At 38.1% G+C, this 24876-nt stretch overlaps 1 protein-coding gene across 4 annotated transcripts in view; it reads left to right on the top strand.

Annotated features, from left to right (window-relative positions):
• The window catches only part of LOC124233758 (gephyrin), a 574265-nt gene extending 549605 nt beyond the window's left edge, over nucleotides 1-24660 (top strand). For all 4 annotated transcript variants that reach the window (XM_046650942.1, XM_046650941.1, XM_046650940.1 and 1 more), the window contains 4 exons: nucleotides 2512-2576; nucleotides 5888-5991; nucleotides 22535-22631; nucleotides 23675-24660. In XM_046650942.1, the coding sequence (XP_046506898.1) occupies nucleotides 2512-2576; nucleotides 5888-5991; nucleotides 22535-22631; nucleotides 23675-23808 (400 nt within the window). In that variant the 3' untranslated portion in view covers nucleotides 23809-24660. The remainder of the gene's footprint in view (nucleotides 1-2511; nucleotides 2577-5887; nucleotides 5992-22534; nucleotides 22632-23674) is intronic.
• Nucleotides 24661-24876: the final 216 nt, after the last annotated feature.

Genomic DNA, 24876 nt, shown 5'->3' with positions numbered 1-24876 from the left:
TTAGTCTCAGCACCTATGATATATAATTTTGGTATTCTTTTTATTTTCACTCTGTTATTTACCACTTACTTCAACTTTAGGCATTCATCAGTTCCTAATGTTTATTCTCCTCCTTTAAAGTCATAACACCCTGTGACCTCAGTGATTGTACAAATGCTATTACATTCTGATCTCAAGAGGAGAGTTAAACAATAGATGCTGAGTTCCAAGGAAATGGCTTTCCAGAACTTAAACAAAAACTTAACATCTGGCAATAGGGCACTATTGATAGCAATGCGTGATAACAAAATGTTTTGTTGTAATGGAATCTTTTTGAAATGGGTACCTTTAGAGAAATCACAGTACCTGTCTGCAAGATACAAAAGATGATTTAAATTGGCTTTAACTACTGTAGAAGGAAGGTGTTAAGCATCCCCTCCTCACTCTTACTGTGTCTGTTAGTTTGCTATGATAAAATAGGTTAGAAGTTTAGATCGGCTTATTTCACTTGGCCAGAATTTTATACTTGTCTGAAGATAAGAAGAATTTAAAGGTAATTGCTACTTAATAGTAGAACAAGAGGAAATGTAGCAAGCTCAAGAACAATTTAGCTTTGCTCTTCCCACATACAGTCTATTCTGAATGCAATTAACCTCTTTCATTTTAGACACAGAAATACCCAAAAACCATTTGCAGTGTTATCAACCAGATCTACCAATCACAATTTTTATGGATCTTCTCCAGAACATAGCTGTTGTCAAGAATGTATCTTGGAAATTATTTTCATTACACAGTAACAATCACTGCCAAATAACCTGTTCATAAATCAATATGACAATCTCATGTTTCTAAAACACAGCAAAGAATGAGGAAGTAAGCAAAAAAGGCCACAGAGTAGCCTAACATAGATGTTACAAAGTCCACAAACTAACACTTCACAGCATGCTCTATGAGAGCCTTATCCAATTATGAGCCATAAAGTTAGAAAAACCTTGGTTCGAATCTTTGTTTCCCCACTTAGTAGCAGAGTGATTTTGGCTAAATGGCTTAATCTCTCTGAGTCTCAGTTTCCTCAACTATAAAATGGGATGATAGTTGTTACCCCATGGGATTGTTGTGAGAATTAAGTGAAATAATGGATGTAATGTATCACTGTTTCTTTAAAAATAGTAGCTTCTATTATTATTGTCATTCTAACAATATACTATTACTAGTACTCTCTGGTTCCCGAACCTAAAACCAGCTTTAAGGGTAGAGATGATGGCAGTCTAGCATTAAGGGGAGCCACAGAAAAGACCTGGGGGAAAAAAAAGACAGAATCAAGGATTATAGAAACACAGCAGTGTGTGGTGTGGGGTTATGGTTTATAGGTGAAAACAATACGCAATACCCTAGTGACTCAACATCACTGTATTATAGCGAAGTAGAATAAGTTAATAATGATGGTTGGGAATCATCAAAAAATGTTAGTCATATTATTGCAAAAACTAACAAGTGAGTGATCCATTTTTGAAAGACCAACCTGTAAAACTAGTAAAAATAAAAACACTTTCAGTGCTTAAAAGGATACTTTTTCAACTATATGGAAATTTCAGCATTCCGTAAGGATTCTACATCATTCAAATTTTATTAATATAATGAAATTTTTAGCTGAAGTTCTATGTAAAGAGTAGTCAATAGAAAGAAATCATTATTCTTAACTGCCTGCTTCCTCCATCCCTCTCACACTCATCCCTTTCCACACCCCCATGAAAGGTTTCATGTCAGAATCTTAAGGAAGTATAGTTTGAGAATATTTTTAATTACTATTGCTTTAATTTTGTTCTAGTCATGGTATTTTACTTATTTTGACATTTCAAAAAACTCCCTTCTGAGACAGCCATGGTGGCCTAGTGGTTAAGTTCAGCGTGCTCCACTTTGGCAGCCCAGGTTCGGTTCCCGGGCATGGACCCACACCACACGTCTGTCAGTGACCATGCTGTGGCAGCAGCTCACATATAAAAAGAAGATTGGCAACAGATGTTAGCTCTGGGCAAATCTTCCTCAGCAAAAAACAAAAATAAAATCTCCCTTCATAGAAGGCAGATTCTTATTTTTATTGTTGGTTACAGTTTAAAGGGTTGCGAGATACTCATCTTGAACAATAGGCAGTTATCTGATAGACATGTATTACCAGGTAGTCTTCTGATAATAAGAATGATTGTTATAAAGCTCCAGCAAAAATAGTATGATATAATATTAACTAGAGGGGTAGAGAAACTCCAGGATTTGGAATACACTTCTAATGGCACTCACAGGAAGGAAAAAAAGTAGGCTACAGAAAACCAGGAAGTTTGAAAACAGAAGATACTAAAAACAAATTAAAGGCTCTTGAAACACTTCAGAGTATAAAGGTTTAAAGCAGAGCCAACAGAAAAGTATTTTTATGTGATGAGTTCTCTGTGAAGAGCCATGTAACAAGCAAACAGGAGTACTTAACTTACTCTTCATATTCCTTAGCAGACGCTAACAAATAACCTCATGTCTCTCTAGCCTGCCAACAACATTTGCAACTCTGGATATAGATGGTGTAAGAAAAATAATCTTTGCACTGCCAGGTAAGAACAATTGAAATAGTTTCGTTTGCTTTTTCTGGAAAAATGACCAAAATCTTTTTGAATCCCAGATGACTAGTCTCCTATCAGAGCACTTGATTGGCATCTGAAAGACCTGGGCTCACATCCCAGCTTTACTGCTGTATGACCTTGGGCAAATTACTTAACCTCTCTGAAGCTGTGTCTTGATCTATAAATTGGGGCTAACAGCTACTTCATAGGATTGGTGTGAAAGTCAAACTAGATAGTATCTTTCAAAGCGCATTCAAAATGCCAAGATGATAATCAAGTGTTAGCTCTTGCTAAATCTTTCTGGGGCACTTTTCCTTAAAGAAAATTGGTCAAAGTTAGCAGTCTAATCACCTCCCACGACTACAAGTGTTGTGCTCAAGGGGCCAAAGGGCCTTGAATCGCCTGGGCAAATACTAGAACAAAACCCATAAAGCTGCCTGTGATCCTTGCCAAATGTGGACTGCGGGGTGAGGGCCGACGTGGAAGGAGGGCCTCCTAGTCCTGGTGCTTCTCAGCCAAACCTCAGTATCATCAGTCTGACCACATCACCATCCCCAGCCTCACTCCCATGTGAGCAGAAACTCACATGTTCGTGTTATAGAAAAAGCAAAGGGATTCAGTTGACAAAGACTTTCAAATTCAGTTTTTTATATTGATTTCTGGCTGTGCAGTTAAAGCCATGCTTCAAAAGCCATTACTAATCTTGACAAATTCTAAAACAGTTTAGAAGTTTGTGTATCTACTTGTTGTTTTTTTCAATTTTTGAAATTATCCTCTGCTCTGTAACAGTGTCCTATTCTCTGTTTTTTGGCATGATTCCTTCAGAAAATAACTGACTTATTCCTTTCAGATGCACAAATCTGGTGGCTTTGAGATATTCATCTGCTTTCTATATTAGATAAATCTCAAAATAGTGATACAAAGAAAGGAAAGCAGGCAGAAAAATTTAGAATTTTAAAAACATTTCTAAAACTCCTATCTATAAGCATAAAAGTGATTAGAGTTCTATCATATAGGAAATTTTGAGAGAGAGGACATGTAAGTAAAGTAGACCCCAAAATGTATTTCTAGTATAGAACTCCTTAGGGCCTTTAGATCCTCTGAAAGCCTTTATATAAGGAAGTGTGATCCTCTTCCTACTGCGTTTGGCCTAGAAGAAACTGTTTACTTTGTCTACAGAACATATGACTTGACCTGCAGATGAAGAATGTTACAGTGGGAGCCTATTTTGCCATTACTTATGAAGTATTGTTGATCACCCAGAGAAGTTAGAATTAAATAACCTATTTTCAAATTGCTACTCTAATTTGAGGTTTTCTCTGCTCAGCCTGAATGAACCAAAAGAGGGCAGCAATAGCTCACGGGTTCAGTTTGTAGAACTAGCAAAGTGGCTCCTTTCACAAGGATTTTACAATTCAGTATTGTTTCTGCTTTCTTGAATGCCATGCTTTTAAAGCCATTACTAATCTTGAAAAGTTTTAAAGCACTTTAAAAGTTTTCTGTATTCACTTGCTATTTTTTTAACTTTTTAAATTACTATAATAACACGTGTTCACTATAAAAACATTAGAAAATACAGAGACACCTTAAGAAACTCCCCACCGAAATAACCACTAGGTGAAATTTTTTTATTTGAGTCCTTCCAGTCCTTTTTCTTATATAGAGCAATTCACTTTTTACAGAGTAATTCTATAAAGCAGTGGCATTACAGGAACTCTGTAATCATTCTTAAACAATAGCTTTTTTCCCTTTTTTTTTTTTTTGGCTTTTCCAGAAAAATTTACATGTGTTTGTATTTTGAGACAAGGGAAAAGCAACTGATTCTCATTAAGAGTCTACTGTACTGTTGGACAACTCATTTTTCTATTGAAATCATTAGTATCACTCATCACTTTTTACCATTGAAAAAAATCTATTCTTAACTACTTTTGTGGGTAGACAAAAATTAAAGAAATGGTTTTAGCTAATAATAGGCTAAACTGACCATTGCCTTTTACTTTGGTGATGGAATTAGCAGCACATTGCCAGGCCAAGGGAACCTAAAAATCTAATAGCCCATCCCTCCTCACCCCCCCCCCCCCCCCCACAGTATATACATACATACTCACATACCACTATAAAAAAGTATTAATAAAATTAGAATTTTAGAGCAAGAAGTGATATTGAGAATCATATCATCCAAACCTTTCATTTTGTGGATGAGTAGTTAAGCTCAGAAAGGTTTGGAACTCACCAGCGTCACACAGCTCGATTAGTTAACAATACTGCACAGAAACTCAATCTGTTATGCTCAGCCCAGCCTTTTTATTCATAGCCCACCTTTCCTCCTTTTGAAGTGCATGACATACCCAGATTTCTTCTTGGAGAAGTACAACTGAATTCCTCAAATTCTTCTTATAACTTCAAAAGAACTTGGTATGTCTATGAGTCTGCTCAGGCTACCATAATGTAATAGAATATTACAGACGGGATGGCTTGAACAACAGAAATTAATTTTCTCACAGTTCTGGTGACTAGAAGTCTAACATCAAGGTGCCAGCAAGGTTGGTTTCTCTTGAGCCTCTCTTCCTGTCTTGCAGAAGGCCACCTTCTCACTATGTCCTCCTGTGGCCTGTCTTCTGTGTATGTGCACTCCTGCTGTTTCTGCCTCTTTTTGTGAAGACACCGTTCCTATTGGATTAGGACCTCACACTTATGACCTCATTTAACTTTAATTACCTCTTTAAAGGCCCTATCTCCAAATATAGTCACGCTGGCGGTTAAGACTTCAACATAGGAATTTGGAGGGAGCGCAAGTCAGTCATAACAGTATTCATCTTCAAACCCTCCTATTCTTAAATCATTTAGTTTTATTTTTAAAATTTAAAGAAGTTTCTGGGTAGAGGGGATTATGAATAAATTTCTTTATGCTTATCCTAGTTTCTAATTTTTTTTGTACTGAGCATGTGTTACTGTGGTAATTTTAAAACATTTAAAAAATAACAAGTAGAGTCTGCTTTAAAACTTAACAGGATTAGTAATAGCTTTTGACCCATAGCTCCCAGGAAAGCAGCAATAAATAGTGTTAAATAGTTTCTGGGCATCAAAGGTCTCTGCATCTCGCTGGTAGAGCCATGTCTACACCCTCTGGCGTTTGGTTGGCTTCAGCTCTATCCCGGCGTCCTTTTAGATTCGAGGTGGCTCAGAAGAGGAAGACTATTGCTTAGTCACTTCACTCTCTCACACCTCAAGGTATAGACGGTCATAATTATTCAGCAAATCTTTATGTGTGTACTTTAAATAACTGCCTGGTTGACTTTCAGGGAATCCTGTGTCAGCTGTGGTCACCTGCAATCTCTTTGTTGTGCCTGCACTGAGAAAGATGCAGGGCATCTTGGATCCTCGGCCAACCATCATCAAAGCCAGGGTAATGTTTTCTAATGACCAAGAACCAAAATTGAAGTCTAATAACAATTAAGAGTATGATTTCCTAACCCCTGGAACAAACATCTAGAATTTTATATTAGTTTTGAGGGAAAATGTGCTTATATTCTCCCCTTCGTGATAGAAAATGGAGGGAAAAGGGTCCCTTTTATTCCCCTCCCTCATTATTCCATGACTTCTAAAGTGGATAATTTTCTCCAGCGAGAAGTCCATGTGGGAGTAGATATGTAATGATGAAACGATTAGCAGAGGGGCCGGCCCCATGGCTGAGTGGTTAAGTTCGCATGCTCCGCTTCAGCGGCCCAGGATTTCACTGGTTCAGATCCTGTGTGCGAACATGGCACCGCTCATCAAGCCATGCTGAGGTGGCATCCCACATGCCACAACTAGAAGGACTCACAACTAAGGATACACAACTATGTACCAGGGGGCTTTGAGGAAAAAAAGGAAAAATAAAAAAATCTTAAAGAAAAAAATGGTCAGCAGAATGTGGCTGGCACGACCCTAACACTAAACCTGTAGTGAAAGAGGGACAAGAATTTGCTTTCTCCTGTGTAAACCTGCAGAGTATAGCAATTTACCTGCTCACTTTTTCTCTGACCTCACTGATAAATTTTAAACGGTTCAGGAAAAGAAAATGGACTAGAAAGAGTCTAGTGAATCAAAAGGAGAAGATGACCATATTGTTTGAAAAAGGACGAGTAAGGCTGAGGAATCAGACCGATGGTAAAAGTCACTTGGAAATTAGAGTCCCCTTCTCCAGCAACACTAACTTGAATCTGATTTACTACTACTCAACTAATTATGTGACACACTTTCTGTATAACTAATGAAAAATTTTCTTGGTGATATAAACTAGAGTACCAAACCATTACTTTTATTTTTTTAAGCTTTATTAAAACATAATTTATATACAAAAAGTTGCACATATTTAATGTATACATTTTGATGAGTTTGGACATACGTGTACAGCCATGATATAATCACCACAATCAAGGTACTAAACATATCCATCACCTCCCAGAATTTTCTCATGTTCTTTTGTGGTTTTGTTTGTTTGTTTGTTTCATGGTAAGAACATTTAACATGAGAATTATCTTCTTGAAGTATTTTTAAGTGCACAAAACAATATCGTTAACTATAAAGTACTATGTTGTACAGCAGATCTCTGGAACTTACCTTGCATAACAGAAACTTTATACCCATTGAGTAACGATTCCCCATTTCCTCCTCCCCTCATCTCCTGGCAACCACCACTCTATTCTCAGCTTCCATGACTTTGACTATTTTAGATACCTCATATAAGTGGAATCATACAGTATTTATCCTTCTTTGACTGGCTTATTTCACTTATATAATGTACTCTAGCTTATCCATGTTGCCACAAATGGTGGGATTTCTTTCTTTTTTAAAGTTGAATAGTATTCCATCATGTGTGTATACGACATTTTCCTTGTTCATTCATCTGTCAATGGACATTTGGGTTGTTTCCATATCTTGCCTATTGTGAACAATGCTACAGTGAACATGGGGGTGCAGATGTCTCTTTGAGATCCTGATTTCAGTTCTTTAGGATATATGCCCAGAAGTAGAATTACTGGATCATATGGTAGTTTTATTTTTAATTCTTTGAGGAACCTCCATACTGTTTTCCATAGTGGCTAAACCATTCTACATTCCCACCCACAGTATATAAGTGTTCCAATTTCTCCATATCCTGACCAACACTTGTTATATTTTCATTTTTTGATAATAGCCATCCTAACAGGCGTGAGGTGATATCTCATTGTGGTTGTGATCTGCATTTCATATACTCTTTCATATACCTGGTGGCCATGTGTATCTCTTCTTTGGAGAAATGTCTGTTCAAGTCAGCTGTGCCTGTCTGAGCCTGGGACACTCCTTGGGATCACAGCGGCCCTTTGAGGTCTCCCACCAACTGGCAGCTACTTCGCAAAAGAGATTGAGACTATACAGAAGAACCAATCAGAAATTTGGAGATGAAAAACACAATGGATGAGATAAAGAAAAATCTGGACTCCCTGACAGTGGTAGTCTTCTTTTAAATTAAATGGAAAAAGAAGAAAAAAGCCATAAATGAACAAAAAATATTCTGATCAAGTCAGAAGATCAAAGTCTTAAAGCCTACACATTCATACCAGTAATACTGAATTTGCTATTTTCATATTTAGCTGAATTTAGAAAATAAGTAAAATCCACATTGTTAACATGAGAAATAAAGAAGACTTCTCTTTGACTTTGCAGAGTTCTTATGAATCTTTTCATTTATTTCTCATGCTAACATCCACCATCTCTTCTTTAAAACTAATGTCATAGCAGCCATCCATTCTGACAACAATGATGAGGCAGAGTGCTCTGCAATCACACTGATGCCTGGTACGTTGTTCATCACGCTGCTCACTCCTGTCAGGTCCTGGAATTGAGAACTGGTCTAAGAATCAAACTCCTTTCTCTCTCACACAGAGCAGTGTTACTGGGACTGTGAGGATGGGTCATCAGTATGGTTAGCTGTTTGCTTCTTTTGTTTTTAACTCCCAAAATCACCCTCACACCTTTACTGGCATAACTGCCACTTTAGAACATAACCTTATTCACTTCCTTGAAACATAGTAAAACTTATTGTCTCTATTTCTGACCACCCAAGATGCAGCTTATAAATGTTCTCCAAAATGGTTGCCACAGTCACAACCTCTCCCAATTCTTGCTGCTTTCAGGAGTGAAGTGGATGTTAAATGCTGGTGTTGGTATCTCATACTGCTGGACTCTGATGTAGCTGTCCTATGAGTAGGGCAATGCTGCATTGTTTTAAGAGGTCTGCACAAAACATGTCATCCTTTTATATCAACACATTCTGAAGAGCAACAGTTTAAAATAAGCCCTTGCCTCCTTAAAATAAGGAGACTGGGAAGATGTTGGCATAGGAGGACTCTGAATTCACCTCCTCCCACGGACACAACAAATTTACAAGTACCTATAGAACAGTTGCCTCTGAGAGAGAACCAGAAACTGGATAAAAAGGACTCCCACAACAAGGGACAACACTGACAGAGGCAGAAGAGGCAAAAATACCTTTCTGCTGAGGAAAAAAACACATTCTACCCACAGCACTTCACACCCAGGAGCAGTCGTAAGGTTATTATATATGAACCTCATGATAATCACAAACCAGAAACCCATAATAAATACACAAAAAATTAAGAAAAAGGAACCCAGACATAATACTAAAGAAAGCCATCAAATCACAAGGGAAGAGAGCAAGAGAATAAGAAAGGAACAGAGAAGAACTACTAAAACACCCAGAAAAAAAGTAATAAAATGGCAATAGGTCCATACTTATCAGTAGCTACTTTATATGTCAATGGACTAAATGCTACAATCAAAAGACATAGGGTGACTGAATGGATAAAAAAAAGTAAGACCCATATATATGCTGCATGCAAGAGACACACTTCAGACCTAAAGACACTCACAAACTGAAAGTGAAGGGATGGAAAAGGATACTCCATGCATATGGCAATGAAAAGAAAGCTGAGGTAGCAAACTTGTATCAAACAAAATAGACTTTAAAACAAAAGCTGTAACAAGAGACAAAGAAGGGCAGCACATACTGATAAAGGGAACAATCAAACAAGAGGATATAACATTTATGAATATCTATGCACCAAACATAGGAGCACCTAAATATGTAAAGCAATTATTAACAGATGTAAAAAGAGGAATAGACAAGAGGAACGGCGTCAGCAACATGTCAGAGTCAGCTGTTCCCTTTGTCTCTCCCACTTCTAACTACAACTAAATGGACATTCATTGATCAGCAGAGGATACACACACAGCACCTCAACACACCTGAGAGACCCATGCTGCTATACGTCTGAAGGTAGATGGACTACCCCTGGGGAGGTGGTGCAGATCGCTGAGAATTCTCCGGCCCCAGGCAACCCAGTACCTGCATGCGACTGCTTCCCCAGCTGAAGCACTCATAGCACCACTGCAGTCCCAAAGGTGGGCGTGCACCTTGGTGTGACTGTGGAAACAGGTGATGGCAGCCCTGAGCCCCAGCATGATTGCACTTTGGTCCAGTGGGAAAGCCCACAGTCCCACCATGGCCCCAGGGAGTGTCTCTGGCTCACACCAAGTGAGGAGGCCCCACATACCAAGGACAAAGGTTTCTGTGACCTAGGAGCAGACGGCGGCACAGCTGCAAGTCTGGGCAAACAAGCCCCTGGCTACTTCGAACGCCCAAAGTCCTGCTGCAGTCATGAAGAAGGAGTGCAACTTGACAGGACATGGGAGCAGCCAGCAGCAGCCCTGAGCCCCTGTGTGATGACTCTCTCAACCAGTGGGAGAGTCCACAATCCCACTGCTGTCCCAGGGAGCAGCTCTGGCTCAGACCCAGCAGGGAGGCCCCACCCACCAAGCACAACAGCTGGTACAACCTAGGACCAGATGGCAGCAGAGCTTTTGAGTCCAGGCAAATTAGCTCCCAGCTGCAGCAAATGCCCATCATATCTCTGTGGTCCCGAAGAGGGTAGGGCATCAGGGCAGGACTGTGGGAGCAGGTGGCAGCAGCCTGGAGCCCCCACATTATTGTTCTCCCAGTTGGTGGGAGACCTCGAAGCGCCACTGTGATCCCAAGGAGTGGCCCAGGCTTGGACAGGCACAGCTGATGGGGATTTTGGCTGGCTCAGATTACCCAGCTCCCCCCAGTGGTGGCAGGTGGAAGCTGCAACCAAATTCTATCTCTATGCAAAGGCACAAATCTATGCTGTCAAGCAGTATGAAAAAATACATTAAATCTCCAGAACAGAAGAAAAGTGACAAGTACCCAGAAATCAGTCCAGAAGACACAAGAATCTATAACTTGAATGACAGAGAATTAAAAATAGTTATCATTTAAAAACTCAAGGAGTTAAAAGAGAATGCAGAAAGAAAATTCAATGAGTTTGGGAGCTACTTCGCGAAAGAGATTGGGACTATACAGAAGAACCAATCAGAAATTTGGAGATGAAAAACACAATGGATGAGATAAAGAAAAATCTGGACTCCCTGAACAGTAGAGCTGATATTATGGAGGACAGAATTAGCAGTTTGCAGGACAGAAATATAGAAATGCTTCAGATAGAGGAGAGAGAACTAAGACTAAAAAGAAACAAAGAAATTCTCTGAGAAACAACCAACTCAATTAGGAAATGCAACGTAAGGATTATAGATATTACAGAGGGTGAAGAGAAGGAGAATGGAGCAGAAAGCTTATTCAAAGAATTAATAGCAGAGAATTTCCCAAACTTGGGTAAGGAGATGGAAGTACACGTGACAGAAGCAATATATCTCCAAAATATATCAGTGTAAAAAGACCTTCTCCAAGGCATGTAGTAGTAAAGCTGGCAAAAGTCATTGATAAAGAAAAAATATTGAGGGAAGCAAGGCAGGAGAAAATAATGTACAAAGGAACCCCTATCAGGCTTTCAGCAGATTTCTCAGCAGTAACCTTACAGGCTAAGAGATAGTGGAATGATATATTCAAAATTCTGAAAGACAAAAACCTAACCAAGAATACTCTGTCCAGTAAAAATATCCTTCAGATATGATGGAGAAATAAAAACTTTCCCAGATGAAAAAAACAAAGTTAAGGGAGTCCATCACACAAGACACCTCCTATAAGAAATCCTCAAGAAGGCCCTCATACCAGAAAAAAGAAAGAAAGAAAGGGGTTACAAAACTCTGAGCAAGGAGATAAATAGATAGACAAAATCAGAAAATTTCATCTCTCTATCAGAACAGGTTAGCAAATAATTATAACACTAAAGATGAAGGGAAGGAAAACACCAAAAATAAATATAATCTTGTCATTTCAACCACAGACTAACAACACAAGATGGAATAAGATGTGACGGTAACAACTTAGAAGGGGAAAAGGAGAGGGATGGAACTGGCTTAGTCTAAGGAAATAAGAGGCTATCAGAAAATAGACTGTCTCATCTATGAGAGTATTTTATACACATCTCATGGTAACCACTCAACAAATAATTAGAACAGAGACACAGATGATGAATAAGGAGAAAACTAAGAAAACCAGCATAGAAAATGACCTAACTGAATTGGTAGTCCAAAATACATGGGACAGGAAACAAAGGAAATGCAGAAGAACTGGAAACTGAGAGAGAAAATGGCAGCATTAGGCCCTCATATATCAATAATCACTCTAAATGTAAATGGCTTGAATTCTCCAATCAAAAGACACAGATTGGTAGGATGTATTAAAAAACAAGACCCAACAATATGCTTCTTCCAAGAAATAGATCTCAGCTCCAAAGACAAACAGGTTCAGAGTGAAGGGATGGAAGACAATACTCCAAGCTAATGGCAAACAAAAGAAAGCAGGCATTGCCAAACTTATATCAGACAAAGTAGACTTCAAGACAAAAAAGTTCATAATGATAAAAGGGACACTCCACCAAGATGACAAATACACTTATAAATATGTATGCACCCAACACAGAAGTGTGAAAGTACCTAAAGCAACTATTAACAAACCTAAAAAGAGATGTTAACAACACAATAATAGTAAGAGACCTCAGCATCCCACTTACACCAATGTATAGATCATCCAGACAGAAAGTCAACAAGGAAATTGTGGAATTAAGCACAAAACTAGACCAGATAACCGTAATACATATATCTATAGAACACTCCATCCAAAGACAGCAGATGACACATTCTTCTCAAGTGTGCATGAAACATTCTCAAGGATAGACCATATGTTGGGAAACAAGGCAAGCCTCAATAAATTTAAGAAGATTGAAATAATATCAAGCACCTTTTTGACCATAATGCTATGAAACTAGAAATCAACTACAAGAAAAAAACTGGGAAAAGAACAAGGATATGGAGACTAAATAACATGATACAGAACAACCAATGGATCATTGAAGAAATTAAATCAGAAATCAAAAACTATCTGGAAACAAATAAAAATGAAACCACACCATGCTAACTCACATGGGATGCAGCAAAAGCAGTCCTAAGATGGAAATTCATTGCAATACAGGCTCACCTTAACAAACAAGAAAAATCTCAAATAAAGAATCTCAAACTACACCTAACAGAATTAGAAAAAGGAGAACAAACGAAGCCCAAAGTCAGCAGAAGGAGGAAAATAATAAAAATTAGAGCAGAAAAAAATGAGATTGAAACACAAAAGACAGTAGAAAAGATCAATGAAACACAGAACTGATTCTTTGAGAAGATAAAATTGACAAGCCTTTAGCCAGACTCACTATGAAAAAAAGAGAAAAGGCTCACATAAATAAAATTTAGAAATGAAAGAGGAGAAATTACAATGGATACCAAAGAAATACAAAAGATTATAAGATAATACTATGAAAAACTATATGCCAACAAATTGGACAATCTAGAAGAAATGGATAAATTCTTAGACTCTTACAACCTCCCAAAACTGAATCAAGAGGAAATGGACAATCTGAATAGACCAATCACAAGTAGAGATTGAAACAGTAATCAAAAACCTCCCAAAAAATAAAAGTCCAGGACCAGATGGCTTCTCTAGAGAATTCTACCAAACATTCAAAGAAGATTTATTACCTGTCCTCCTCAAACTATTCCAAAAAGTTGAAGAAGACAGAACACTTCCTAACACAAGCCAACATCACCCAGATACCAAAGCCAGACAAGGATAACACAAAGAAAGAAAATTACAGGCCAGTATTGCTGATGAACATAGATGCAAAAATCCTCAACAAAATATTCACAAACCAAGTATAGCATTACATTAAAAGGTTCATACACCATGATCAAGTTGGATTAATACCAGGGACGAGGGACATTTCAACATCTGAAAATCAATCAGTGTGATATACCACATTAACAAAATGAGGAACAAAAACTGCATGATCATCTCAATAGATGCAGAGAAAGCATTTGACAAGATCTAACATCCATTTATGATAAAAACTCTCAATAAAATGGATATAGAAAGAAAGTATCTCAACATAATAAAGGTCATATGTGACAAACCCACAGCTAATATCACACTCAGTGGTGAAAAACTGAAAGCTATCCTTTTAGGAACAGGAACCACACAAGGATGCCCACTTTCACCACTCTTATTTAACATAGTATAGGAAGTCCTAACCAGAGGAATGAGGCAAGAAAAAGAAATAAAGGGGATCAAAATTGGAAAGGAAGAAGTAAAACTGCCACTATTTGCAGATGACATGATTTTATATATAGAAAACCCTGAAGAATCCACCAAAAAACTATTAGAAATAATAAATAAATACAGTAAAGTTGCAGGATACAAAATCAACATACAAAAATCAGTTTCAGGGAGCAGGCCCCGTGCCCAAGTGGTGAAGTTCGCACGCTCCACTGTGGTGGCCCGGGGTTTTGCCAGTTTGGATCCTGGGCGCGGACATGGCACTGCTCATCGAGGCATGCTGAGGCAGCATCCCACGTGCCACAACTAGAAGGACCCACAACTAAAAATATACAACTATGCACAAGGGGGCTTTGGGGAGAAAAAGGAAAAATAAACTCTTTAAGAAAAAAATCAGTTTCATTTATGGGGCCCCTTGGTGGCATAGTGGTTAAATTTGCGTGCTCTGCATTGGCAGCCTGGGGTTTGCAGGTTCAAATCCTGGGCACAGACCTACACGCTGCTCATCAAGCCATGCTGTGGCAGCATCCCACGTACAAAATAGAGGAAGATTGGTACAGATTACAAAAGTTTGCTCAGGGAGAATCCTTCTCACCAAAAAAAAAAAAAATCAGTTTAATTTCTATCCACTAACAAGGAAATAGCAGAAAGAGAAATTAAGAATACAATCCCATTTGTAATCACACACAAAAAATTAAATACCTGGAATAAATTTGACCAAAGAGGTGAAAGGCTTGTACACTGAAAACTATAAAACATTGTCGAAAAGAAGATGACGCAAAGAAATGGAAAGATATTCTTGCTCATAATTGGAAGCATTAACATAGTTAAAATGTTCATACTTCCTAAAGCATTCTGCAGATTCAATGCAATCCTTATCAAAATCTCAACAACATTTTTCACAGAACTAGAACAAAGACTCCTAAAATTTGTATGGAACAATAAAAGACCCCGAATAGCCAGAAGATCCTGAGAAAAAAGAACAAAGCTGGAGGTATCACAATCCCTCATTTAAAAATATTCTACAAAGCTATAGTAATCAAAACAGCATGGTACTGGCACAAAGACAGACACACAGACCGACAGAACAGAATCCAGAGCCCAGAAATAAAGCCACACATCTATGGACAGCTAATTTTTGACAAGGGAGCCAAGAACATACAATGGAGAAAGGAAAATCTCTTCAATAAATGGTGTTAGGAAAACTGGACAGTGACGTGCAAAAGAATGAAAGTAGACCATTACCTTACACCATACACGTAAAATTAACTCAAAATGGATTAGACTTAAACGTAAGACCTGAAACCATAAAACTTCTAGTAGAAAACATAGGCAGTGCACTCTTCGACATTGGTCTTAGCACCATCTTTTCGATTATTATGTCTCACCAGGCAAGAGAAACAAACGAAAAAATAAACAAATAGGACTCTCTCAGACTAAAAAGCTCTTCTGCACAGCAAAGGAAACCATGAATAGGGGCCAGCCTGGTGGCACCGCAGTTTGGTCCGCACCTTCCACTTCAGCAGCCTGGGGATCACCAGTTCAGATCCCAGGCGCAGACCTATGCACCACTTGTCAAACAATGCTGTGGCAGGCGTCCCACATATAAAGTAGAGGAAGATGGGCATGGATGTTAGCTCAGGGCCAGTCTTCCTCAGCAAAAAGAGTAGGATTGGGGGCAGATGTTAGCTCGGGGCTAATCTGCCTCAAAAAAAAAAAAAAAAGGAAACCATGATCAAAATGAAAAGACAATCTAACAGTTGGGAGAAGATATTTGCAAACCATATATCTGATAAGGGGTTAATATCCAAAATATATAAAGAACTCATACGTCTCAACAACAAAAAGACAACACACTTAGACAGTGGGCAAAATATCTGAACAGACATTTCTCCAAAGAAGATATACAGATGGCCAACAGGTACCTGAAAAGATGTTCAACATCAAATTTGGGAACTAGGATCTACTCTGCTGATTCCACTATCCATCCAGTTTGCCCCCACCTACAGTGACTAAAGTTGTAATTTTTTCAAATTTCAGTGTGTTTCCTGCAGTTTTTCAAGATCTTAAGATTGGCCATGCAGAGCCAATCTCAATCTACTCTCAGTTCCCATCCAGCTAGTTGCTCTGAAAGTAGTGCATCTTTTTTCGCTAAAGTAGCTCAGTAGCCTGAGGGTTATACTAGATCTGAAGGGTTAACAGGATAGGGTAGAAAGATGAGGGACTCCTGGAATCTCTGGTCACTCTGATCTTCAGCCTTATTCTAATGTCTATTCTTCGGACACAATCTTCTTTTCTTTGGTGCTCTCTTGCCTTTAGCTACTTTCTCTACTGTGTATGCTATGATCACTTTTACAATATTTAGAGTGGTGGTAATGTGTTTGAGAGTCATAACTTATATTAAAAATTTGTTGGACTTTTAAATACATTTTTCAAATAAAGTTCAAAAATAGCCAGACAGAGAAAGACAAACACTGTATGATTTCATTCATATGTGGAAGATAAACACACAGATAAGGAGAACAGATTGGTGGTTATCAGAGGGCAAGAGGGTAGGGGGAGGGCAAAGGGGTAAAGGGGCACGTATATGTGGTGATGGATGGAAACTAGACTATTGGTGGTGAACATGATGCAGTCTATACAGAAACTGAAATATAGTGATGTACACCTGAAATTTACGCAATATTATAAGCCTGTATGACCTCAATAAAATAATTTTTTAAATAATAATAAAATAAACACTTGCCCTATTTCCTTAGTCAGTTATGGTTGAAGTTGAAATACTTCTGATTTTCAGTAGACAATCAGAAATATAATCCTAGCAATTCACTGAATAGAATTATTGACCTAATATTCCCACAAAAGGACATCCTGTCATGTGTTTCCTTAATATTCCATCAAAGCACCCTATACTGTTTGTTGTTCTCAACTTATTTCTCTAGAAACATGCCTGAGGTAACTCCTATTAGTATTAACAGCCCACCTCAAGCAGTGATTAAGAGAAGGCAAAGGGAAAATACTTTCATCTCCCATGGAACCAAATCAGCGTGTCCTGGGAGAGTGTGAACATGTTGGAACTCTACTGGACTGTTCTAATTTGTCCACCTTCCCTCTTCCCTTGAGCGTTATTGTCCTGTATACTATAAGAACTTGATGAATGCTTTCTGACTGATGTCATAAACAGTAAAATACAAAGCATTTCAACAAAATGTGTACATTGTTTGAAAATTGCTACTGTGGTTGCAACTGTGGAGAGAAATGTGATTGTTTATTGTGACAAGATCAGTCGTTGATCATCAAAAGAGATTATTAGATGCCTGTTATATGAGAATATTATGGTCTATGGATTAAAGAACAGATATTGAAAATGATAGTACTGTTAATGATTTATAAGAAATTAAATCAGTTTTAACTTCTTACTAGGAAATGAAAAATATAACTAGGTTATAGAAACTTTTGAAAAATGAATTTGAAATTGATCCATACCAGCGTGTGCAAGGATTTTAAAGCTACGTGATAAATTTTAGAGAGATGATTTATAGGGTGTATAAACTCAAGGACCTCTCTGGTAGGTTAATGAAATCAGTGCCTCATAACTTCTATAGCACTTTTTTTAAAAGTTAGTATAAAACTCCTTTAACCACTCTTTGGAAGCTTTGACCAGACCTGAGAAGTGTCCAAGTCCCCAGCACCAACCAGGACCTTGAGCCTGTCGTGTTGGGCCTCCACCCAAATAGAATCCCCTTTGGTCATCTGTTTTCTCACAAACTCCCTTCTCCAGTCTGTGCAGCTCTTGGTTGCAGCCTATTCCCCTGAATCTTCTGGAGCTTTCACCTTCTCCTCATTACCACCATCAAACCTTCCAAAGACGTTCAGGTCTGTGGCAATTACCTAATAATCTTCCTCTCTATCTCACCTCTTACCATCAATTGCTTTATTTTCATAATTCTAAATACCGTTATATCTCCCTCAGCAATTCACATGAGCATCCTTCTCAATACCCTGAACTGCTCCACCTCAAAAATCACCAACTCTAGTAGGCAATTTAGGAACACTGGCAAGTTACCTATCAGTAGATATAAAAGAGTATAGACACTCCTTAACCCCTACCCCTGTCCCTCAGTCCATAAACCCCTTTGGCTTTACCATTTTCCTCGTCCAGCCTAAATCCTGTGGTGTGGCGCTGCAACTTCTTTCCAACACCCTCAACTATTTTTGCCTCTTCTTCCTTCCACTGTAACCCACTCTTGAGAATTCACAAACTTGGATCCATCCTCCCTTCTTTGTCTTTCACTTTTATTCCCAGGCCTCTAAGCACAACTAGGGAAGAGTATACAACCGTCTGAGTTATCACTTCCAATTTACAGATCTCAGCAGGGACCAACATTCCCCTTGGCAATCCTTTTATATCCTATGGATCTGCTTCTTCCATTCCTTGCTGCAGTCTTCCAGATCTTCCCCACTCTCCTAAAGCCCCCTTCACCATTTATATCCCCTGAGTTTTGTAGCCAAATAAGCCTAGGTTTGAATGATGGCTCCAGCATTTACTTGAATATAACCTTTGGCATATTTAATGGATTCTCTTCTTCTAATCTTGCCTCCTCTTAGATCCCTTTTGTAACTCTAATCGTGTATCTCCATTAAAATCCTTCACTGCTTCCCATGCCCACAGGATTAAATCCAAACTGCTCAAGTGAGCATAGGATGCCCTCCATCCCAAGGTCTGTTTTCCTCTCCATGTTCATCAGCTTCCCACCCTGCTCTCTGACCATACCAAGCTATTTACTGCTTCCAGAATGAACATAAGATCCCCTGCCTATACCTGTGTTTACTCCTCTTCCTAGCAGGTTCTCCCCTAACCACCACCATCTCCTTTCTCAACTTGGAAAATTCCTTAGTCATAAGACTCCGGCCTCATGTCCCCTGTGAAGCCTTTCTCAGTGTCCCTAAGAAGGTTGATTACTTACTTCTTTGTGCCCTTTTATACCATGTAAACAGTTCTGTGATAATATTATTACTCTGTATTTGCAATTAATTATTTACTCTTATTTGAGACTTCTTTGAGGTCCCTTCTCTATAAAATGGGCAGGACAAAGAAGAAGGACAAAATGTTATTCCCTTTTTTTTAATTAACAAATTTTATTTTTTAGAGCACATTATAGGTTCACAGCAAAATTAAGCATAAAGTATAGAGAGTTCCCATGCATTCCGTCCTCACACACACACAACTTCCTCCATTATTGACATCCTGAGCCAGAACATTTGTTACCATCAATGAACCTGCACTGACACATCATCATCCAAAGTCCATAGTTTACATTAGGGTTCACTCTTGATGTTGTATATTCTGTGATTGTGGACAAATGTATAATTACATGTACCTACCATTGTAGTTTCATACAGAGTAGTTTCACTGCCCTAAAAACCCTCTCTGCTCTGCCTGTTCATCTCCCTCCCTGCTAACCCTTGATCTTTTTACTGTCTCCATAGTTTTGCCTTTTCCAGAATGTCCTATAGTTAGAATTGTAACGGTGTGTAGCCTTTTCAGATTGGCTTCTTTCACTTTGTAATATACATGTAAGCTTCCTTCCTGTCTTTTAATGGCTTGATAGTTCATTTATTTTTAGTGCTGTATAATATTCCATTGTCTGGATGTACCACAGTTTATCCATTCTCCTACTGCAAGACATCATGGTTGCTTCCAAGGTTTGGAAATTATGAATAAAGCTGCTGTAAACATCCATGTGCAGGTTTTTGTGTAGACATAAATTTTCAGTTCACTTGGGTAAATACCAAGGCATGCAATTGCTGGATTGCATGGTAAGAATATGTTTAATTTTGTAAGAAACTGCCAAACTGTCTTCCAAAGTGGCTGTACCGTTTTGCATTCCCACCAGCAATAAGCAGGAGTTCCTGTTCTTCCACATTCTCACCAGGATCTGTTGTGGCCAGGTTTTGGATTTTGGCCTTTCTAGTAGGTATTTAGTGATAGCTCATTGTTGTTTTAATTTGCAGTTCTCTAATGATGTATGATGTTGAACACCTTTTCATAAGTTACTTGCCATTTGGTATCTTCTTTGGTGAGGTATCTGTTTGGGTCTTTTGCCCATTTTTTAATCAGGTTGTTCGTTTTCTTATTGTTGAGTTTTAAGAATTCTTTGTGTATTTTGGATAACAGGCCTTTATCAGATATATCTTTTGCAAATATTTCCTCCCAGTCTGCGGCTTAGCTTCTCATTCTGTTGACCTTTTTTTTCCCTAATTCTCTCCCTTAGACATTTACATGTAGAACATACTATATAATACTATACCAAATAATGCAGTTTTCTCTCTTAAGCGACTACCATTCCAGAGAAATATTCAAAGAAAAGAGAGGAAATAGTCCTAGTCCACAGCCCACTACCGAATTTTGAATGAATAAAAGTAGTAATCAGATGTGAAACATCAACCATTTGCAATACGTTTTTACCAAAAAATGTGTCTACATTTATTCATGGTGTATCATTCTTGTAAGCATTGACGCTCATAGCAAAGAGCATCAATGCTCATAGCAAAGAGGTGCTTTCTTAAGCTAAGTGATACCAGAACTATAGTGTCAGTACAGCTAAATATATTGATTAATAAAGTATTTTGCATTTCAGTAAAATACTCTAAAAATCTAATCAGTTTCATCTCTTGCTGCAAAAGGAACAGCAGTTTAATAGAGGCTAGGAAGAAATTTCGTTCACTTCAATTTGATGCAATTCATTCTTGTCTCTTAAATTAACATTAATATCTTCCTTTAAAACAAACAGTCCCATTTTGTAGATGAACAAACAGGTGTAGGACCAGTTAGCAGTAAAGCTGGGAGTAGAACCTACGTGTCAGACATCAACACACTCCAGAATTTATTCCACTGTACTGCCAACCAGTGCCATTGCTAGGGGGAAAAACCTTGCTTAAGCACTTAGCAAATAACACGGCTATATGAAGAGCTCTTGTAATTTAGTTCTGGTGAACACACATACACAGAGAGAGAGGTCAAGAGACAGAGATTTTTGCCCTTGGGTAAGCACAAAAGAATTCAGAAATAATGCAAGTTACCCCCTAGAAGATCTGACTGTAAACAAAAGCAATATCAAGTGAAAGAGCTGCGTGTGATTTAATCAAGGAAAAACACCCTAGAATAGAATTTTTTTTCTGTATTCCAGAGGAAAATCATGGATTGTCAGAGTGAATAATTAGAATGTTTAAAAACATAGGAACTAGAATGGATTGGAGATACTTACTTGAATTAAAATTTCCAGAATATTCAGATTTTAATTGTATCATTCGATCTATGCAATATCTGTTTTAGTTGAATAAAGGTTTCTAGACCATTTTAAGGTAGAGTAACTTAAATGATTATTGTGCTAATGGAAAATGTTAATTCTCAAACACTGGAACCAGTCTTGTTTTCACTAATCTTTGATGGGCTATAATTCATAATCATGTGCTATAAACTTTTCAAGGAATACCTCTTAAGCACTTGTTACCAACACATTATCACTTTAATTTATCAGATTTGAGGATGAATTTAATGATATAAATTAAAAAAACAGTGACTCCAGGTTGAAGGTTGTTGATTGGTCATTCTGTGTCACATGTGTGAACTGAAGTTGCTATGTTAGAAAGGATTTTATCCTTGTTAGAAAGATATGAAAGATGCCATTTCATAACAAAGACTCATTCAGAGGAATTCTTTTAGGACCAGACATGGCTAAACCAAAATCATATACCTTATAGAAGAGACTGCTTTTATTTGCCTTAATGAAATTGTATATCAGTGTTGGGATACTAGGGGAATATTCAAGAGAAAAAGAAAGTCACTGTCCCTTTTTATGCTGAAGACAGGTGTGTGAATGGGTAACTGAATAGCGCCTCAGTAAACATTTAATGAATGGACAGACAGACAGACATACAAATAAATGGATATCGAGCTCATTTGTTTGTTTAGGTCTACCTCCTTCATTTTCAGTGTTAAAATGTCTGCTTGAATTTCTCATTTCATAGGTCAGAGGTATCTGTCCTCATAAACTATAAAATTAGACTTCAAAAATAGACCCTGTCTTTTTCGTCTGTCCTTTCCCCTCTATGAATACCAACTTCTTAGTCTTCTTTTCTCTTTTCACCAGAGCAGCCCAGCCTCTGGACTTTCTGCATTAAGAACATAAGGTGGCAGTGATGAAAACAGCAGAATGCCAGGATATTTCCCATGTCCACTGTATTCTTTGTACAACCCCCACCACCCTATAGTTTTAAGAGATCATCAGGTGATCAACTTTGTTTTCTTTTCCTCTTTATTCTCTAGTTATCATGTGATGTAAAACTGGATCCTCGTCCAGAATACCATCGGTGTATACTGACTTGGCATCACCAAGAACCACTGCCTTGGGCACAGAGTACAGGTTAGTCATTCACTCCTGCAGTTGTCTCTATGCACCCATCCTGTTCAAACACAAATTTATATATAACCTCCTTCCTTGGTCTACCTAATTTTATAATTATCGTACATTTTCCTTTTTGAAAGATTAGATGAGTTTAGTTATTCCATGGAGCCATATTTTCTAGATAAATATTTGAAATACAAATCTAGAATTACGGAAGATTTTAATCTATTTGTTCAAACAGTAAGTTCTGAGCATAACTTTGGTTATAGGAAAAGGAAGGGACTGTGGCTACGCCTCCCTGAAATATGAGATTAAAGCCCAGTTAGGATGTGATTCTCTGTAGCATCTACTGTGCCCTAGCTATTGGTAAATTTTAAAGACTGAGAAATCAATATTGATAACTCAGAGTTCTCTAGGTAACTCCTCTAGACTTTAAACTTTTATCCCCAACTTCTTTAGTCATACTTTACTTAGTTTTGGTGCAACTCCAGAAAAATTGTATCACACTTTGAACAAAGGTCCTATCCAGTACAGGCATCAGCTCACACAGTGACTAAGTCCATGGGCTTTGCCATCAGAGACTTGCATGAAAATTGGCCACCGACTAGTTAGTAGGACCCTAGGCAAGTTACTAACCACTTTTGAGTCTTGAGAGAATTAAATAAGATAGTTAAATAAACGGCCTACCGCCTTGTCTGGTACTTAGTAAATACTAGAGAAATGGTAGCTGCTGCTGCTCTTATCATTATTATTTTAATAGGTTTTAAAAGCTTGTCTTTGCAGACACACATTACATTGGAGCCTGACTCGAGAATTTCTGTGACATTTTGCATAATTTTATAAAATCTTGGTTTTATTCCTTTAAGCAATAATTTCTAATGTTTATTTTTTAAGTTCAGTGAGAAGGTGGTAGGATGCAGTAGCAAAGCCACCTGAAAAAGGTACTGGAAGTCTGATCATCTCTCTTCCTCGTGAAGACCTGTATTTCTGTTCATCAGGGCTCCAGATGTGTATGTGCACTGTGATGCTCGTGCGTCTGTAAAGAGAGTATTTCTTTCTAGGTAATCAGATGAGCAGCCGTCTGATGAGCATGCGCAGCGCCAACGGATTGTTGATGCTACCTCCAAAAACAGAGCAGTATGTGGAGCTCCACAAGGGCGAGGTGGTGGACGTCATGGTCATTGGACGGCTATGATGGTCACCGGCAGCAGAAAGCTTTGATGCATGTCCACATATCATTGACTGTATCCTGTAATATGCAACGGCACAGCTAGTTTTTCTGATTTGGATAAAAGTTGATCTGTATAGTTAACACCTTGAACTATATTTCAAAAGAATTTAAATACCTTTTAAAGAAAAAAACACCTAAAAAAAATCTTAACAGACAACTCTATTCTGATTATATCAAAGCAAATTTTTCCTTTCTTGCAATTGCTTTGTGTGTTCAATGCTAGGTCTGATAGCGATAGCTTTTAGTAGACAGCAGTAGGTGCCTGCAGAACTTGTGTTTTTCTCATCTTTAAAATACAACTACTTATGCTCTTAAATCAAGGCTGTCTGCTTATTTATACTAGCGTAAGCAACACTTGGATTTCCCTTCTTAGTACGCTTCATAACCGCTTTACAGAGAGCTTTTGCTTGTTCTTTCTCATGTGTCTCGTGTTTATGTGCACAGTGCCAACAGAAGAGTGACCGGGGGCCCTGCTCTGCCTCAAGGAGCACCGTCCCCTGCAGAACGGCCGGGGGTCTCACCCTGCAGCCTCGTGGCACAGTACTCTTGGGCAGTAACTGGATACCTTTTATTTGAACAAACAAACTGGGGGAAATAATGCTTCCTTAAGTGCTGACAGCCTTTTTAATCAATTCATTTAAAATTGTACAGAAAAAAAATCAAAGACTGATCTTGTACAGATATTAGTGTTACCAGCATTCATGTGGAAATCAAGAGCAAAGAAAAAATAATGTTAAACAACTCTGTACCATAACATTTTCTGTAATGATACTGAAACTTAATGAATAAAAAAAATCCTTGATCATTATTTAAAAATCTGTTGTGTTGGCCTGGTTATTAAAAAAAGAGAAGATTGTCGTACTGTTCTGATGGAGTTCCACCTGGATAAAAGGAACAGTTAAGATTAGCAAGGGTAAGTGATAGAAAGGAGATTTAAGATGTGATGTAACTGTACTTTGCTATAGCATTGTGATCTATAGCATTGTGAAAAAACAGATTAGAAAGTAGGAGAGAACCTTCAGTTGATCTGGT

The sequence above is a fragment of the Equus quagga genome, unplaced genomic scaffold (genome assembly GCF_021613505.1).
Source record: "Equus quagga isolate Etosha38 unplaced genomic scaffold, UCLA_HA_Equagga_1.0 220_RagTag, whole genome shotgun sequence".
NCBI classification, from domain to species: Eukaryota; Metazoa; Chordata; class Mammalia; order Perissodactyla; family Equidae; genus Equus; species Equus quagga.
Note: the sequence above shows the minus strand (reverse complement) of the source record. Positions and strands in the feature narration are given on the sequence as shown.